The sequence below is a fragment of the Hydractinia symbiolongicarpus genome, chromosome 8 (assembly GCF_029227915.1).
Source record: "Hydractinia symbiolongicarpus strain clone_291-10 chromosome 8, HSymV2.1, whole genome shotgun sequence".
NCBI classification, from domain to species: domain Eukaryota; kingdom Metazoa; phylum Cnidaria; class Hydrozoa; order Anthoathecata; family Hydractiniidae; genus Hydractinia; species Hydractinia symbiolongicarpus.
In genome coordinates this window covers 13,707,584-13,727,719 of record NC_079882.1, presented here as the reverse complement: position 1 = coordinate 13,727,719, position 20,136 = coordinate 13,707,584, and the positions used below count along the sequence as shown (strand labels likewise).

Below are 20,136 nucleotides of genomic sequence, written 5' to 3'. Positions count from 1 at the left end.
TAGAGAATACATATATTAAAAGTATATTAAAATGTTTTCTAACATAGGTTCCAGCTGGTTTATTCATTCCGAGTCTTGCTGTTGGAGCTTGTGCTGGAAGAATTGTTGGAATCGGTATGGAAGAACTTGTCGAGTGAGTCTTTGTTTGATTTTTTTTGGTAGAGTTGGATGAAGAAAGATGCAGAAGCTGCAACTATCTTGCTTAAAAAAGGTGCAACTACAATACATTCTCATTGGTGGCACACCTAATTCTGTTGTTTAATTAACATTTCGAAAAACCAAAGTAGTGTATGTTATATTGCAGAAGAACTACTTTGTTCATCACTAACATACTGCCAAGCAGTGAGCGGGATTCGATCCGCGGTCCCCAGAACTGGGAGCCGCAGTGTATGTTACTTGGTCTGTGACCACATTTAAGAATATTGAATGACTCTGATTAGTTGCTGAAGGAAATTTTTAGACACAAAAACTTTAGACGTCTAGATGCAGCCACTAAGTTTGTGCAATTTAAAGCAACTAAATGGGTCAACCATTTATATTTTCAAAAAAAAATTTTTTTTGAGGAAACCATTTCAAAATTTTTGGTTGTGTCAACAATTAGGAAATTGAATTCCGCACTTATGGGTAAGCTCATTAATACTTCTAACACCAGTGCTATTAAGGAGCATATTATCACATGCGGTAACAGATCTTCCTTTGATGATTTCGAGGTTTTAACCACACGAGACAAATGATAGTAACTGAGGTCAAAAAGAGCTTATTCTAATGTGTTATAATCTTGTGTAATTGAACAATAAAGATGGGAAAATTTTCCTTCTGGCGCAGTCGCGTGTGCGTACAACAGTGACGTCACAGCAAACCCCCATCAAGTCTACAACAATCCCTAATAGTCACCGCACCCATCCAAGACCTCGTCTCTATTAATCCGACACCATCCAAGACCATTTCATATTAATCTAAGACCTAATATTCACGGATGACGTCACAATAATGTAGAATAAAAGATCCTAATATTTTCTAAAAGAATTCCCTAAAAATCAACACGCACATCTCCGAGGGAATTTCCCTATCATACGGCAAATGAGTAAGGGGAAATTCCCTTAAGGGAAATAACGACGTTAGTTTTGACCGCTATAAAATCCTCCGACAAACTAAAAATTCTATATAATAAAGAGAATGGATTCAAAAACTGTCAAACAATACGCGATATTGCAAAAGGTGGATTAACAGGGTATTATAGATTACGTAAAGCTGACTTTACCTTATTGAATGTACCACAATACGCATGTCCTGTGTCTTAAAACTCATCTTTATTAGTAGTAGTGTTTTCTTGCAACATTTGCTGTAAGATAATGTTTCAGGCTAACCCCAATACTTTTTGAGACCAATCGATGACCCTATCCGGATGCCAGGCTATTGGAAGAAGATCCTCCTTAATTCCGGCCTTTCCCATCTTCCTGTAATAGTAGGCCTTGAGTAGTTCGAGCTCCTCATCCCCAACAACCATATCCCATATGTCCAGGGTGATAAACCAATCCGGCACATACTCGATCATGTTGGGTCTTTTTGCAACAACCTTATTACACATGTCTTGCGTCTTGAATTGATCTGGTACTTATTTGAGCATCCAGGGATCCTTTTCAACAACCCTATTGCACATACTCTGCGTTTTAAATTTCGGGATACCTTGAAACAGCTTCGTTGCACATGTCTTGCGTTTTGAATTGATCCGTCACATACTCGATCATGTTGGGATCCTTTTCAACAGCCCATTACACATGTCTTGCATTTTGAATTGATCCGGTACCCACATTAGCGCGTTGGCATATCCTTCAACAGCCCCGTTACACATGTCCTGTGTTATGAATTGATCCGGTACATATTCGAGCATCCCTTCATCCTCGGCAACAGCTTCTTCGCACATGTCTTGCGTTTTGAATTGATCTGGTACATACCTGGACATCAACTGATTCTTTTCGGCTTTCCTTATCCAATTCTCCTGTTCATTGATTTCTCTCTTTATTATATAGAATTTTTTGTTTGTCGGAGGATTTTATAGCAGTCAAAACTAACGTGGTTATTTCCCTTAAGGGAATTTCCCCTTACTCATTTGCTGTATGATAGGGAAATTCCGTCTGAGATGTGTGTGTTGATTTTTAGGGAATTAGGACTTGTTTACTTGAAAATGACTGTTGAACGGCCGAAACGTGGTGAAGTGTAGTGTTTATTACTTTTTTATAATAAAGCCTGCTCTAATAACCATATATTATTTAAAATTTCCCATCATATATAATTTATGCTGAAATTCCAACTGTGTAACCCATTTTTTCCAAAAGTTTTTTTTTCTCTATTAGAATGAGCATAACCAAGACTCGATAATTAAAACTCTATTCCTACGAGTTGTAAAATTTTTTTTTTGTTCTTACTTATATATAAACTGTCATTGAAACAAAAAACTTTTTTTTTGCAGAATAATAATTAGAGATTTTGCAAGATCTTATTTTGTAAAAGGGACAACATTTGATATCAATTTACAATATACATATTGGGTTTAGTTAAAGCTGCTTCAATATATATGTGCAGGGTATTATTTCCAAAAATGCTACTTTGTGCTTGGCCATGATATGTCAAAATATGCTGGTGGAGCATAATCAATCGCCGGCCTAAAATATAATGAGACCTTTTGATGTTAGAAAAATTAATTTGTTAAAAAACCTTACTTGTTTGTTCTTATTTGGTCCAGATTTAAAAGTTTTGTTACAAAACCTTTATCAGCCTCATTTATATTGCTCAATTCTAAAACCCAGAAAGTATAACTAATACAAAATAATTCTTTACGTCTATCGTTATACCTATATATGTAAATACCTATATGTAAATAGGAATAAAATTCGTGATATGACAAATTTATGAGAGATTTCTTCATTTAAAAGACAATGCCAAAAAAGCACAATACAGTTTACATATTAGTGCCTCACTTAATTTGCATTCCATGCAGCTGGTTAGTTTATCAAATAAGCTCATTATGTTTACGTTTTCATGAGATTTTTGTAGATGCTCAGAAAAAAATAGAAAAATCATCAGGCAAAAAAATGCAGCCGTTAGACTTTTGGGTAAGAGATTTGGGGATTATAAACAACACACTTCACTATATAAGTCAGTTGCATGGTTTTTCCAACAAAATATTTTTTAGAAATATGACAGATAATTTAGCTAATTGGCCCACATAAGGGAACAGCCAGCTTGTCATCAAAGTATTTATAAAAATAGACTGAACAGCAACATTAAGTTTTGTACCCAAGTAGGGTAATGAATTTAACAACATCGATATATAATGGCTATTAGCTATTATGTTCACGTAATTTGGATACGCTGTCTACCTAACAGTTCTGCAGGGAAGGACAAACACCTCACATATATCAATTTAATTATCAAGATAAATTTCCTTTATCATTTAGAACTAAAACTGTCAGTGTGGTTTCCTTTTCCAACATATTTAGCTGGTCTTTTTATCCACTCCACAAAATAAATCGACTGCCTTATTTGTTGTATTGTTTACATAAAACTCCTGCGCAGGACAGAAATAGATTTTTATCAACAAGGCAAAATGCCCTTGGAGCGAGATTGTCGTCCCTAGTTACCCACGCAGCAGATAACGTCGTTATTTCTAACCGTTTCCAAGTTATCTAGCTTTAAACTTAAAAGCGTAATAAAATGGCTTCACTATTTTTCTTTAATGAATTGACGTCGTGCCGTAATGTCTAGTGTGTTCAAGGAATATTTTGGCGAGATCAAAGAAAAATAACACTTCGTATTTTATATATAGAATAGTCCATAAAGCCCACATCCAAATTTCCCCAAACCGCATGCAGTGAAAATTATTAAACCTGAAATGATGACGAGGTGGATTGATCCCAGCCCCGAGTTAGAGCCTGAGTTATACAAAGCCTTTGGAAGAGTAGTGTGACAGTCGTCCCATCCAAATGAAGGTAACGGCGATAGGCGTTGCTTGACCACATACCTAGAATTTGTATAGTGCTGTCCGGAATACCAGCTGACGCAGTCGCTGAAGCGCCACCGATACGGAACGAGTGGGTATTAATGTTCAGCAACCTAGGTAAGTAAGACTGAAGCAGCTGAACTATGTCCATCCGAGTCAAAAGTGTTAAATTTTGAAATGTTACCAAGGGCCAACCAGGACCTGGATGAACGGTTAAGAATTGCAACATTGCGCGCAACGAACAAGCATAGGTGTTAGTGGCACCAATCCGTACCTGACATCCTGTACGAAACGAATCTGTCTTAGATAAACGCTGAGTGACTGTCATATTGGTATGATCCAAAGAGATTGCGATGTCGTTCATCAACAAGTCAGTGGACGCATCAAATTGGTGACGAGATGAACGAGATGAATGTATACTCGGAGCAGCGTAGTAAACCGAAATAAGCCAAAGCGGTTGCTGCCCTCAGCAAAAGGCGATCGTTGGGTGAAGACTGCAAAAATGCAATTCTGAAATGGATTACACACAGGTGATTATAATTAAGAGGCAAGCGACATGGTTGGGAGAATGAAGCACCTTGCACTCGTTAAATACCCCGTAACGTGTAAAACAGTCGACTCATGACCCTAATGTGTTCACTGAAACCATGCATAAGTGAATGGAACTGTAGGCCAGCTAAATACGCTCGTATAGTGGTGTGAGATGCCGTCTGGGCTATCTCTGAAACATACCGGATGAGAACGTCTCCTGACAGAGGCCACAAAGCATGCGACCAGCGGTAGCAAAACCGTTCATAGGAACGAAGACCCACACCATATGACAACCTAGTAGCCGGAGCCAAGGCTTGTTATTAAAAATACGTAGCCACTGGGGAAAGATTGTCCAAACCCCTCGATTGATTTGAGTGGGTGAAGGATCTGCGAACGGGAACAGTTGTTTGAAGCCTTGAACCTGTAATCGAGAAAGAAGATCAGCGGCCTCATTAATGTGACCAGGAATGTGTTGCAGCAAGATAGTAACATTTTGTTGAACAGTGAAAAAGAACATATATCTAATCAGGGTCATTATGTCCCTGTCCCTACAAGTGCCAGTTTACTACATTTGGACTATAGATGCATTGTCGGTATAAAATATTACTTGTTGGTTACGCCATTCAGAACCCCAGGTCGTGACAGGTGAAAATGACAAAGTGACTTCGGCTAGGGTGAAGAAAACCAGTGGTGCTTATACACTGCTCCAAAACCTAAACCTGAGATATCTGTATACAGTCATAAAGAGGCTGTTGTAACCTGCTCTTTTTGAATGAAGCATACCCCATTCCATTCAGGAAGAATTCCAACCACCACCTAATGTCCGCCGAGCTTTGACATTTAAATGAATGGTGGTTCAAGCAAGAGACTGAAATGGACAAATCAATCAACCGTTGCAAAAACAATCTGCCCGGTTTAACAACCCTGATGCAAAGGATAAAGACCCAATTAAAGAGAGAAGATCACGTTTGGTGCACTTTTCCATGTTGTGCCACCTTAGCATAGTATCCTGTAACTCTGTATACTTCTCTGTGGGTAACCAAATGGTTTGTTGAGATGTATCACTCTCAATTCCCAGATATGTAAGTGACTGTTCAGGCCCCACTGTTTTGCCTTCGGCCAAAGGCACTCCTAGTTCAGAACAAAGAGACTGGATAGCATAGAGATGTGTTTCAACCTCTTCTCTTGGCTTCCCACAGACTAAGAAATCATCAAGATAGTGAAGGACAAAAGGAATCCCTAAGACCATGATAAAAATCCAACATAACAAGTCTGCAACTCTGCTGAACAAGAAGGGGGATGAACGGCTACCAAAAGGAAGACATGTATCAATAAAATACTATTCCTGCCAACAGTAACCTAATAAACCCCATTGATCCTGTCTAACAGGACAATGCCTAAACGCACGCTTGATGTCCACTTTAGCCAGAAAGGCATCAGTGCCCAAAATGGACACAAGCGTGACTGCATCATCAATGGCCCTTGGTACCCTTTATTGAAACCTAGAGAAATCCCTGAGACCGCAAAAGAAACTAACTATTAACATGGATGTGTCCTCAAAATCGACTCAAAATAAACAACATTGATGGGGCACTGCTGGCAGTGGATTTGGTTCAATTTTTACGCCTTCTGGAACATTGTAAGGCTGAATTGGCCTCTTCAAACAATTTACACTGATTGCCAGTGCTGTGTTGATTTACACAACACAGCACTGGCGGTTGGTGCAGTGACCGACTTAGTTAAAGTATCTGCAGGTGGCTGTATTGTGTTCAACTAAACCCCTGTGAAATCTGTACGAACTCTGGGGGGGGGGACGAAAATGAAGTAGAAATCTGGGGGGCACGGAAGGGCTGCACACTTGGAGCAGTAAAAGATGGAGTTGAGGCCTGTGGACTTGTCTGTGCCACTGCACAATGTAGAGGGCATGAGGATGATAGATGTCCATAATTCCTACAGCGATAGCAGAGCACTTGAAGTGGAGCGTTCCGCAAATGGCCGTTGTAAAAATTGTCATTGACCTGATTCCAAGAAAGGGTAGAATTAAAGGCCATTTGATACCTAAACATCGATCGCATGTGGACCAGACGGAGAATGTGTATCGGGCAGCAAAGTCGCACATGAATATTGTAAGAGTTTGAATACTCTGTGAGGAAAACAAAAACAAAAGGCCCGAATAAAATTATTCCAGGCAACCATCCATGAGGAAAAATCATTAACCTGAGGACGATTTTTTTGTTGTGGCACCAAGGTAACAGAGGGATTAGACCCACCAGAGACCTTCAGGGTAAATTCATCAGCAGATGGAACCCTGGAAGGAAGCAATTTTCTCATCATTTTAAGTCACTTTCCACGTTACTGTCACTTTCCACCTCACTGCCAAACTCTGATTCGTAATCACTCTCCTCCTCCACAAGCTTTTCCAAATTCTCTGGGAAGGCCTTGTCAAGCCAATGAATTTGACCCACCTCTTTCCACCCATGTTCTTCTATATTTGGGAATTCAGCTTTAGGATCAAAAGCTCTCATCCACAAGTACGCCACAGCACGTGCCCTTTTGCAATGTAACTTTAAAACTTGCTTGCAAGGTGGTGGTGTTGCGATATTGATTATTTTATTTTTTATGCTTTTGATTGAAGAGTTGCCATCGTGCGTTATCTACACTTTTCAATTTATGACTGTATAGCAAACAGACATATTCTTCCAGCTGCGTGGACAAGTCCTCTAATAGCTCTTCATCAAAGCCAAGATCAGCAAACGATGCTTTAAACCTATGATATTTTTCAAGAACTTTCCAACAGATGGCTTTTCGTTTTCAAAAAACGGAATATAAATAATCGTTGCCTGTAAAAGCATGCAAAGCAATCAATGCTGAACATCTTGATAACGATAACTCAATTGCTCCAAGAAAAATGAGTTTCCCGCTTTTTCCACACCAACTGTCAACAATTACCCTATCTTTTTCATTGACTAAAAGTGACAGGCACAATATGACGATGTCTGTGTTGCCTGAGGGTGATCTGACAATGACATGGTGTTTGTGGGATTGTTGTAAGTACTTCGCAGTATGTGCCACAACTTTTGTATCAGCTTCTTCCTGCGTACCTAGCAACCTGTCAAACTCAAAAATTCCTGACGAAGTAATTAACTTGCATTCTTCTTCTCTTGAAAGCACAAGAGTGTTGCATTTAATGGCTTCTAAAACTCGAGATTTTTCATTTTGCAGTGTCTGGAAAATGAGCTGTATAAGTCTTGTTTTGTTTTGGCCACATAACAAAAATGTCAAAAATTCTCTTGGCATTTAAGATCTTGCTGATTTAATGATGGTACTTTGCGATGTACCTCTTTTTGCCCTCTAGCATTTTTGATTGAGTTTGAAAATTAGCTGTCAGCAACAATATCGACACGATCATATCCTCTCGGTAACAAAGATAAAAATTTTCAGGAAAGATCTTCATAGTTGGCAGGAATGTTAGTCATTGTTCTTATCAGTGCCATCAAATCAACAAATAACGCTGTTTTGTTTTTTTTCAAACACTCTCTTCTGATATGTTACTTCTTGAGAATATCTGTTAGCCCGCTTTTTTGGTCTTCCTCATTGATCCATGCTGTACATAAACTAAGTGGGACTTCAGCCAGTGGATACTGCAAAGCCTTCTGAAAGTCAATGACTCGATTTTGTTTCACAGATATGAGAGCGGCTTTCCTAATATGTTACGATTTTTTTACATCTATACTCTTTCTTCCTTTTTTAGTTGTTTTGTTCGTGGTAGATTGGAAACTAAGGATTTTCTCTCTTTTCAGAGATTTATTGAAGGAAACTTCTTTTTCGACATCGAAACTGAACGGGTTGATGTATTCTTTTGTCAAAATCTGTATGAATATGCACAAATTTCTCGGACTGAGCAATTTAAATGCTTTGATTCCACCTGAAAACAACAATTTAATTCTGTTTGCGTAAAGGTGAACTATCCCCAGTTTTCTGTGAAGTGTACATGCAATTAAGATTGTATCTAAATTTAGAAAATGTTGAATTTGAGAGATACCTATTGTTTTCGCATCTCTGTTAATTGTCTGTTCTCCATGTTGATCTGTCAAAATTTGTAATGGGTATCGTTCCTGCCCTTGCACTGACAATCTAGTGTGCTTCAAATGTCTATTAAGCCAGGGTATATGGTTTCAATAACTCGCATTGTCTACACGTAAAAGCTTCCATAACAAGCGTAATTTGTCATGTTAATTGCAAGGTAGAACGGAATAAAATATTCCAAACATAGAATCGCAATGCAAAATCCTTTTCTTAACCCGCTGTGTGAATGAAATGCTGCATTCTCATCATGTCCATGTAGATTATCCAATGCTGAGCTGTTTTAACAAGAAAACTGTTTCTAACACTTTCACAGCACGTTTCATAGTGTGTAGAAACGTTTGCAGAACTTGTGAAGACATCCGCGGTGCTCATTGCCAACAGACACAGAAAATTCTTTCATTTTTATAGGGAACTTCTTGTTGGTATCGTGAATAAATCTTTGCAATAACAATCTTTTCATCGCCTCACTGACAACTAAAAATATCAATTAATGAATATTAAAGACTTCTGTTCCTTTCAAACACACACTAATTGGAAAATCCAAGTGTCCTTATTGAAAAAGGTTTTTTGAATAGCTAGAAATCGAAATAGATTTTATGTATTATCGAGAATAATATGATGATTATCATTTTTGATTGACACAGAGACGTACTTGAGTGTTGAAACCAGGCTCTATTATAATGCGCTCCAGAAAGAACAGCCATCACACCTCCAATTAAAGAAGTTTCCGCTTGAAATACAATGTCTTCCCATCCAGAACATGATACAATATTTCCAATAACCTTCCAATAACCATCCACAGAACAGGCAAAAACACTATGGTAAAAAATGGCTCAAATTAGCTGCGACATTGACTGATTTGAAAGATTTCTTTCATAAAATAAAAGTCTCCAAGATGCATTATGACATTTCTAAACTGAGTAATGCCATGTAGTTTTGAATGCATTAATAACTGCACCAACATCGAGCGTAACATTCACATAACGCATGTTAGTTTGAAGGAAAAAACTCTGTAAGTACTCCAAATATCTGTATATGGTTCGAAATTCATTAACTTTACCATTTATTGGTGGTAAGTATGTTACAGCAGTCTTCGATAAAGATCTCAATGTTTCGGTGTTGCACTAGCCAACCTGAAAAAGATCATTAAACATCAAATTAATTTGCCCAAGCAGTGAAGATATGCACTTAATAGAGCAATGTAAATTCAACTTACCAGAAAATCTTGAATGAATTTGATCAAAGCTACTCAAAGTCACTTTGTTTTCTGATCCAAACCCAAAGAAAGAATTTGATGAAAGCAGATTGATATGGATTTTTGTCTGGTGCCACATAATAACAGTCCAAAAGGAGCTTATGCGCATGCGCAAACAGGGTGATATCCCTTCTTTTGCGTTTTCGTGTAGCGGGACCGACGTGAAAAATGATAATTTGGCGTTCAAGGAAAATGTGAGAAGAAAAATCCTTTATGAAAATTATTTATTTCTAGGGATGGGTGAAAAAAATGTTCATAAAAAAGCAAGGTTAGTAATTTTGTTACAATATTAGCCTGTTTAGGAAAAACTTTATATAATAACTTTCTACGTTGTCTCTGAAAATGTTGTTTTATTATCATCGATGACGACGTTCATTTATCAGCATGCATGCTATTACATGTAAAAACAAATCTATGAGAAATTCAAATATTCTTTAAATTATATATATATATTTTGCAATTTAGTACAATGAGATGGACTGCAGAACCCGATTTGACATTGTTAAAAGAAATACAAGCATGGATCACCTGAACATGACCAGGTATGGGATATTTGAACTACATGGAGGACTTATACTTTAAAGTTTCTCAACGATCAGTACGAGACCGTTTTAAAACAATTTCTGATAATTTCAAGCGATGTATCAGAGAAGAAGAGTCTGCTTCTGGAATTACCCCAGATTACACTGAACTTGATCAAGCCCTACATCCAAGACGATGAAGACCAAAAGAACTTGCCTGCTTCGGAAAAAGCTAAAATTGATGAAGAAGTTGAAAAGGCCTCTGAAATGAGAAAAAGGTCACTTGAAACCTTCAAGGAAACTAACGACCGTTTGGAAAATAGTGATGGTGGTGAGTGTGGAACAAAGATGATTCCTAAGCGTAATAGAAATAGTGGATCTGAAACGCTCCAATATCTCAGAAGTGAAAGTGAGACTAAAAGTGCCTTGAGGACACAAGAACTGCAGTTGAAACAACAACAACAAAATACTATGCTAACCATGATGAACTGCTGCAGCAATTCAGCGAAACTATGAAACAGCAAAAGGAGCATTGCCTTGATACTGGCTCAACAATCATTTTTGTAAAAATTGCTGGAAAAAAAAGATTGACGTTTCCCCATAAACATATGTTACATCTTCATAAACATTTTCTATTAGCTGTTGATATATAAACATTGTTTTCTGTTGATAAACATTTTATATTCTGTTTATATATATTCAAAAATATGCAAAGACAGTCTTTGAATTTCAGATATATTTGTTTCAGCAAATAATTGCCGAAGCAACTTCGCAATTTTTCAAAATCACTTTGGCAGAAAAATTGCCAGAGACAATGGCCAAAAGCACTTAAACCTTCGGAAATTGCGTCGACAGACTTCCGCAATTTCTTCGGCACTTTTTAAAATGAAAAAATATAAATATGATGCCAAGCCTTCACGAGTATCAAACATCAACAAATTCAACTGAGTTAATCCTGATGTTTTTGTTTTTCTTGGGAGCGATAATACAACCTTCCTTGGTCACTCTACCATTTTAAACTGCAGGCCGAACTAAATAAAACTACGGGGCCGATATTAAGTCAACAGAGTGCAGTGCATTGGTTGAAGGGATCGTGTTGTCTACCCTCACGTGGTGATCCTTTTACGGCTAATTTCATTGGCTAACCAAAGACAACGGGGGGGTTAATTGATGTTCATGTTTATGATAAAGAAGTAAAAAATGAAACACATGGACTTTTGTTGCTTATTTATTATTAATAATCATGCACATAATAATGCAACAAAAATGAACAATAAATCTGCTTCTATCATTTATCAAAAACCGAGCTTTCGAACAGGAAGAGTGAGCTTGATAAATACTTTTTGAAAATTCACTTGTAGGTGAAGAAAAAATACCAAAGATATCACATCTTTCGTTAAACAAATTTATAAGAAGTGGTATTGGTATCTCCCTTTTTAAGCTTCATACCAGTTGACAAATTGATTTTCGTGACCTTCTTTTTGCACAACCACTCCATTGTAGCATCAGACTTTGTCAGGCAGTTCAAAACGTCACAAAGGCGGAATATGTCCCCTTTATAAAATCTGAATTCACTTTTACAGTCATCTTCATTCAGTAAATCCAATTCAAATTTTTTGTAGCTGTTATAGCGAAGGTCAAGATTCAAAGATCTGTTTAGGTCTTAGAGGAGTAAACATTTGTCATCATCTATCGAGCAGTTAGCATTGGCTAAGAGAATTACTTCTCAAACTGTCTTGAGTTTGGGCATATTTCGATAAAGTAAACAAACAGTCTGGTTCCCACCAAGAAAAAACATAATGTATAAGTCGAGAGCGGCGACGGCAACGGTCGAAAAAACTTGTGCTCCCATTGCCGTTCCGGTTTTCGTCGCCATTTCGTAAAGTCTCTATTCACCAGACCCGACTTTCGCATCTACATGTACGTCAGTTATAGGATTGTCTGATTCTAAAGATAGCTTGCGTTTTCTTGTTCTAGTAATTCGCACATTAGTGTTTTCAAAAGTTATTGTTCAGATTTTTCTTGAAAAGCAACCATATGTGTTGTATTCAGAGATGTTGATCCCGTCTGCCGTTCCACCTTAACATCAAAATTGTCCACCCAGATTACAGTAAGAACGTAGCTCTTTCCATTTATATAGTATAACAGTATATATATTCTTACAAAAAAAATTGCTCAAAGAAAATATTTTCCAGCTCAAGACACAACAAGAAACTTTAGCTCTGAAATAAACGGCTAAAAATCGTTATACACCCAAATTTATTTCTCTATCAAATAATCTAAACAACACACCTGCTTTTCTTTTGCTTCCCAGTGGGTAGCTTGCTAGCGTTCTCTCAATGCATAAGGCGTAGGAAAGTTACTGTAATTTAGTAGATTTTAGCGTAATGCCACGCTTTGGGACACAATGCATTAGCCATAAGAATGTGACCCGTTATTTTTGTCCTTGGCCTCACCGTGCGCACACACACACAAGGCGTTTTAATATATCTATATCTTTTGACTTGTTTTTAGTACCCATCCTGATTTCTTCTTATGGAAAGACGTTTGTGTAAAAACTCAAGGACATTGTATATTACCAGGGTTGTATGCAATGATTGGAGCTGCAGCCACGCTAGGTGGAGTAACCAGAATGACAGGTAAGTAAACCATGTCCATTCACATAGTGAGAAAAGGACAGGGGCCATATTCTCGTATGTAGGATGATCCACCGTGGTTTGGTCCACCTTTTAGAAGTCTAAAATTATCTCTCCCAACTCGATTTATATATTTCAGGCTATAAGAGTTTTTGTTACTTTGAAATCACCCACAAATATATTGAAAGCACGAGTAATGTGTTTTTATTTTGATAATTTCGTTATAAGTGTTGATGATGATGCTGACAATATACATACCACGCATCATATAGGCTATGGGCATTTTAATAACATATAAATTATTCGTTTTAACCATTTAGACTAAATATAATCTGAAACCTGAATCTCGTTTGCCATAAAGACTTGATTAAAGGCCTAAATGGTGCCCTCTTGTGTATGCGCTACCCTTTTGGTAAAATAAGCGCTTATTCAACTTTGGGGTACATTCTGTTTCATTAAGTTAAAGCTTAACGATAAAGCTTTAGGAAATAAGAGTTATCAAGTTATTCTTTTTACTTGTATGAAAAAACCCAAAAAATCTAACTCAGGCTGGTCATTATTTTTAAACGTGGTTTACATACGCAAGCACAAACGCAAGCAACATACTCATGTTAATTTTAAAAAGACGTTCACACTAGAAAATAAAACACTAGAAAACATAAACATGATGAGTAAAGAAAACATAAGTATTATATCTGCATTTCTATTATATTATGTTTCAATTACCTAAGAAAAGAGAAAAGGAAAACAGAATAAAGTGAAAACAAATCAGCATAAAGCTGCTTTAAAACGGTTCATCACTTTACCCTTTACAAATCGAGCATTTTGAAAGCAACTTACTCTATCATCTTTTGTTCAAGAAATTCCGTTTTCAGTACTTTTATAATATTTCTGACTTCAAATTACCACAGTTTTATTCTAGAGATTATTCTTGCGTCTGTTGTTGCGTCTGGGTTAACATGCTTTTCTGTTTCACGCTACAGAAAGTATGCTGAAAACATGGACGCAAACGTAAGAATATCAAACTTTTTGATATCTTGTGTCAAACTCATGTTTGAGTCAAAATAGTACACAGCTTTTTCTTGCGATTGCGTCACGTTTGAAATAGCCTATTTTGCTATTGTTTTACACCTGAAATCCAAGCCTGAAATTTTTGTAAACCATATTCCTTAAAAAAAAAGAATCTATGCTATTCTACCTTATAGTTTTTACATCTTTCAACTAATTTTCAAAACCGACATTACTAATGGCATCCTGGTTAACTAAAAAGGTTTTGAAATCATTTTTATTTTTCATTGTGTTTATATAGTTTCATTGGTGGTGATAATGTTTGAACTAACTGGTGGATTAACATACATCGTGCCGCTAATGGTAGCTGTAATGACGTCAAAATGGGTTGGCGATGCATTGGGAAAAGAAGGAATGTATCTTTTTTGTCTTTGTGAAAAGTGAACAATCTTGGTAGAGATCGAGTTTTTCGTTGCTAATTCTTCTTTTTTGTGATGAGACATGAGTAACGCCTTTAAATGATGAGTACCGATCTTTTAAAGTTTTTCTTCATTTTACATTATTCACTGCTAACTTAGCTAAGCCTTAGGTAGTGTTTCATAAACAAAACATGTTACGTGAATTTATTATAAAGGCCTGTTTTTTCATTCCTTAACAAGAAACAAGTTATGATGAGCATATTCATTTAAACGGTTATCCGTATTTGGATACGAAAGAAGAATTCTCTCACACAACTCTAGCTGCTGATGTCATGAGACCAAGGTGATGATTTGAAATATACTATGTAAATGACCAAGAGCAACTCCTCTCCAGAATAACCCCTTTTTTTTCTTCAATTTTTGTTGACAGCCCATAACTTATGGAATCTACAACTTGGTCATTGCAAACCAAGTTGTAGATTCCCGAATTATTAGGTCGTCATCAAAAAATTAAGAGGCCTGGGACGAGCAAACAAGTGTCATTTTTGCGAAAAATTTTATGTTACTCAATTTACCTTTATAGTATCTATGTATTGGAAAAGTTTTAATGTACATTCCTTAACAGGTCTAAAATTACTGACGACAGAAAATGTCCAAATTTGCCATTACTTAAATATGGCATCAAAATTCATGTAGCATAATTAAATCTGAAACTCTTTAAATTTGAATATCTTGAGAACGAAATCAATATAGAAAGTGTTGCGGAGCGTGGGACTAAGTCCCCTAAGTTCGCAAGCGAAAATTTTTTGTGGCCTTATTTTGAAAAGATTCCTTGAAACATGGCAAGACGAACAAGTATAACTGTCTTTTCTAAACATGTCAATTTAGTGATATATAAATGAAAGTGGTGGTTGTGAGTGATAAATATAATGGTTTTTTCACGCCCTGTCGAAGATTTGAACCTGGATCTCTCATTTACATGAGTGTCGTAGCCATTAGACCAACAAGGCATAGTACTGTGAAAAGGTTTGTTAACATCGTGGTTCGTGTTTATTTCATGTTACGCACGAACCACGATAGTCCATGATGCGGATTTTTTTAACAATCGTGGACCCCACGATCATGTTTCGTGGACTACACGAACGAAAATTAAATATTACATCGTGGCTTCCACGATAGAGAACTTCTATTGTAAAACAACAAAGACCGTTAGTTTATCAATTAAATCAAAAACCGACGGCAATAAAATAAATTAACACGTTTTAATTCGTTGTCATAAAGCTAGCTCCATAATAGATTTTAATCGTTCATGAATCAAAATGCGATGTAAAAAAATATTTCTATCGCCGCTTTTCGTTTATAACTTTTAAAATGCGATCTAAAAAAACATTTCTAGCGCCGCTTTTTGTTTCAAATTTTTAAAATACGATCTAAAAGAGCATTTTTATCGCCGCTTTTTGTTTTTAAACTTTTAAAATTCGATCTAAAAAAACATTTCTAGCGCCGCTTTTCGTTTATAAACTTCTAAAATGCGATCTAAAAAACATTTCTATCGCCGCTTTTTGTTTTTAAACTTTTAAAATTCGATCTAAAAAAACATTTCTATCGCCGCTTTTCTATTTTAAACTTTTAAAATGCGATCTAAAAAAACATTTCTATCGCCGCTTTTCGTTTATAAACTTTTAAAATGCGATCTAAAAAAACATTTCTTTCGTCGCTTTTCGTTTTTAAACTTTTAAAATTCGATCTAAAAAAACATTTCTAGCGTCGCTTTTCGTTTTTAAACTTTTAAAATGCGATCTAAAAGAGCATTTCCATCGCCGCTTTTCTATTTTAAACTTTTAAAATGCAATCTAAAAAAACATTATCGCCGCTTTTCGTTTATAAACTTCTAAAATTCAATCTAAAAAAGCATTTCTATCGGTGCAAACAAATTTAACTTGACATTTCGTAAAAATACGATCGCGTCCATGACGAAAAAGTATACACCAAGCAAAAAGTACGAATATGCTTTTTTAACTTGATAAAACCTGAAACAAACAAATTAACTTTAATAAAAGACTTTTTTGAAAAGAAAAAAATTAAATTATACTGGTTATAAAAATCGTGGAGCTCGCGAAAATAATCGTGGGACACACGATCCTTCGTGGAGATAATAATATTAGCGTGGTGGCCACGATTGGGCTTAATAAAAGCAGCGGAAACAGCCTGTTGTTACCCTGTCCAGCCAAAAATCAAACAGCAGTATATGTTTATTTTGTACAATTTTCCCTGACAGTAGGATAAAAAGCTCTTATTTCAAACTGAACAAAAACTTCAAAAGAATAACAATTAATTAGACTAGCTTGGTACCTAGCTAGAGCTGAACTAAAACATGATATCACGCATTGGTGGAAAGATCAGGTCAAGTTACAGAAACAGAAATTATTGGGACATTATTTGTATACATATCGGGAAATTAAATACGAAATAATGAATATATTTGAAGATTTTCAAAACATGTTGACGATTGCATGAGAACCGTTTTGCAGAGTTTAAAAAGCTTCAGTAATAAAAAATGTTGAAGTGGAAAAAGTTTCTCAATACACATATATATATATATTGAAATAATTTTCGTTTCTGTAACTTGAGCCGCACTGGTGTATGCTCACTGGCAGGGTTAAAAAAGTTTATTTCCTGACGTGTGTACAATATAAATAGCTGGCTACAATCGTCCACGAAAATATGCCTCTCTATTCCGCCTTAATGTTAAGAACTGTCCTTTTGTGGCTAAGCAACGTAAGCAATTGCACGTGACATACCTGTATATAAACATTGATCACGAGTGAGAACAGAATTATCTCACTCACGTAGTACATGTAAAGCTAGCTAGATATAGCTAGAAAATCTGTCTGAAAGAATTAGCTATAGCTAGCTATTTTGCTGATTTTACCCAAGCAAAAATGGCTAACTTATGGGAAAATAACCAGATAAATTACTGGGCAACCCAGTCAAAAAGTTGACGAAAATTGAAAATTTTGATGTATAGGTGCGGAAATCCTATTACCCTACACCGTCCCTTATATTTGGCTATTTAATAAGGAAATAGGCTACGCTCCGCTCCGCAAAAAGCGTTTAAAAAATTTAAAAACACTTAACTTAAACTGTATAATATAAGTCCAACATCATTTTATACCTCGGTTTCTACAAATTAAATTCATTAGCTAAAGTACAAATACTGAAGTTTTGAAATTTCTCTATTTAACAAAACGCTCTCAAAACACTGCCAAACATAATCCCCCCAGATTAGTGAAGATATCGAAGTAATATACACAGTATGAACGATTATTATTGTGTTTTGTCATTGAAGTTTGCGTTTCATAGCAGCGATACAACAAATGTGATAAATCGGAATAAGATCCAGCGTACTATGAAATGCTATGTAAAAAGGACGTCAAAGAGTTTAATCGAGTGTAATTAATTTATTTTGAGTTATTTTCGCATTTTCTTAATAAGGACCTATTTAATTTGCTAGGGTGTTGCTTCTGTTTCAGGTTCCATGTTGAAAATCTGTCCTTACTAACTGAACGCACGAGTAGTGCAGCTGGTCTTTGTAATAAAATGTAGAGTTCCCTGTAGGCGTGACTATCCACTTCATCAATGCAGTATGTCTGGTCGAACGAAAAGGGAATACACTCCCTAGCTGTTTAGCCAGCACTGACAAAAAGCCACTCTGACTTACTTGAACGAGGTTCACATCTACTGGTTATTAGTTGTATGTAGCATTTTTTCCCATAGACGTAATGGTGCGCCTCTGATTTGCATAGCGAAAACAGGTTCAACTGTTGGAGAAATAGGTATGCCAGTTTCCTACTTCCAGCACCAAATTTTAGTTTATTTTTCACTTATCTTTTGCATTATTTTCTTCAAGAACAACTATTGGATGGTACAAAGTATAATGGTTTCCCTGTGATAGTTGATCACCAATCACAAATGTTATGCGGGTTTGTTAGTCGTAGAGATATCAAAGTCGCTACCCGTGAGTTTAATTGTTATTCTGTATGCTTGTTTCCAAGTGTTAGAGAACGCTGACCAATATTTTGTTTTACTATTTTCTAAATCACAAAATGTATTGTCACTGTTAAAAAGACGGCAGTGTGTCTGAAATATGTTATTCTTTACTAACTATTTTTTCATGTTTGCACAACAAGTTTTTTGCAGCTCCTTGGTTGGTTTTAAATAATTCAGCAACTCTACCTATCGACTTCGGGGAAAGTTTATAGAATCCGCCGCGTGTACAGGTCAAAACGCCGGCTAAGCCACCAGTAATCAAGTATTGAATGCGTGCTTAGGTGGAGGTAAACAGTGTTACACACCCAGATGTGGCTTTTAGTGAAGGTAACGCCGGGTTAGGAGACACAGAAATGAAAAAAGACGCGAAATAATTGAACCCTTACCTTAAAGTAAAGCAGGAATAAAATTTCCAAAATAAACGCTCTGTTATTAACGTTTTTTTATCTTTCTAGAAAAAAGTAATACAAAAATAGAACAGGTTCAGCCTTGCTGGTCCCCCAAACATTTTATAGCGTTTGTATTAACTGCTTCTTACAGGGGTGTCAGTTTTGCCAAAAGATTATCCGAAGGCCAAAAGTATTGGGTAATCTTAAACCTCATTGTAGCCAGGTTTGAACCTAAGCATTAAATTCATGGTTAGTGATGCACAAAGTTAGGCATGTAGCAGGAACAAAAAAATATAGAATCTTTTTTGTGTATTATTAACACAATAATTAAACGGTTTAGACAAACTTATAATCTGTGAAAAGTTAAAGCAGTACAAAAGTTTGTTGGCTATAATCTTTTTAAAATTAATTATTAAACCAGGAAAAATGAGCATTGCAAACTATTCTGTAAGTGTCATTTAAATGCTGGCAAAATTGTTGACTAAAATTATGAGGGAGTTGAGTTAAAATAAACTAAATATGTATGAACTATATTAACTATATATCAGAAAATCTAGAAGGAACTGTTTATTACTAAGGTCTTAGAAAGTATGAGGTTAAGAAATGATCATATTTCAAAAAAGTATGTATTTTGTAAGTCATAATAAGATTCAGACAAATTTCATTGTAGGGATATAATTTCGTGTTTTTGTTCACCTTTTTTAAATGTATTTTAATTATTTAAAATACATTATAGCCCCTTTTACCTTAAACTTTTGTATATATTTTTGGTAACGTTTTCTTTTTTTGCTTTAAATTTTTTTTTCATTTTTCATGTAAATCTCTCCCCTTGCCTCAATTTTTCTTCCAAAATTGATATACCGGTTTGAATCCGGCCCCTTATGTATATTCCGGTATTCTCTGTACCGAGCATAGGTTAGTTCCTAAAAATAAAATGTGACAGTCAAAAATAAAAATATGCAACAGGATGCACCACGAGAAGGTACGCCACGGGATTTTGTATCCCGCCCTATACTCAGCTAATTGAACACGTTCACAAAAGTAACAGACTCAGTAATGACAAGAAACAACATGGCGAAGGAGGGAGTAAAATTGTTATAAACAGTGAAATGATTTTTATGGGACAATTAATTTGAACAGGAGAATTACTGAACATGGCAAACATACCTTTAAAGAGGTACTCAGTAACTTGCCTGAAACGCCACACACCTACCTGTCAAGAGGTACACAATGACTTGCTG

General features: G+C 36.0%; 1 protein-coding gene across 3 annotated transcripts in view; it reads left to right on the top strand.

Annotated features, from left to right (window-relative positions):
• Positions 1 to 20,136, top strand: part of LOC130654399 (H(+)/Cl(-) exchange transporter 5-like) — a 53,394-nt gene that overhangs the window by 16,758 nt on the left and 16,500 nt on the right. For all 3 annotated transcript variants that reach the window (XM_057456968.1, XM_057456967.1, XM_057456969.1), the window contains exons 9-14: positions 48 to 133; positions 12,908 to 13,032; positions 14,339 to 14,453; positions 14,704 to 14,799; positions 18,234 to 18,292; positions 18,367 to 18,474. In XM_057456968.1, coding sequence (XP_057312951.1) covers positions 48 to 133; positions 12,908 to 13,032; positions 14,339 to 14,453; positions 14,704 to 14,799; positions 18,234 to 18,292; positions 18,367 to 18,474 — 589 coding nt within the window. The remainder of the gene's footprint in view (positions 1 to 47; positions 134 to 12,907; positions 13,033 to 14,338; positions 14,454 to 14,703; positions 14,800 to 18,233; positions 18,293 to 18,366; positions 18,475 to 20,136) is intronic.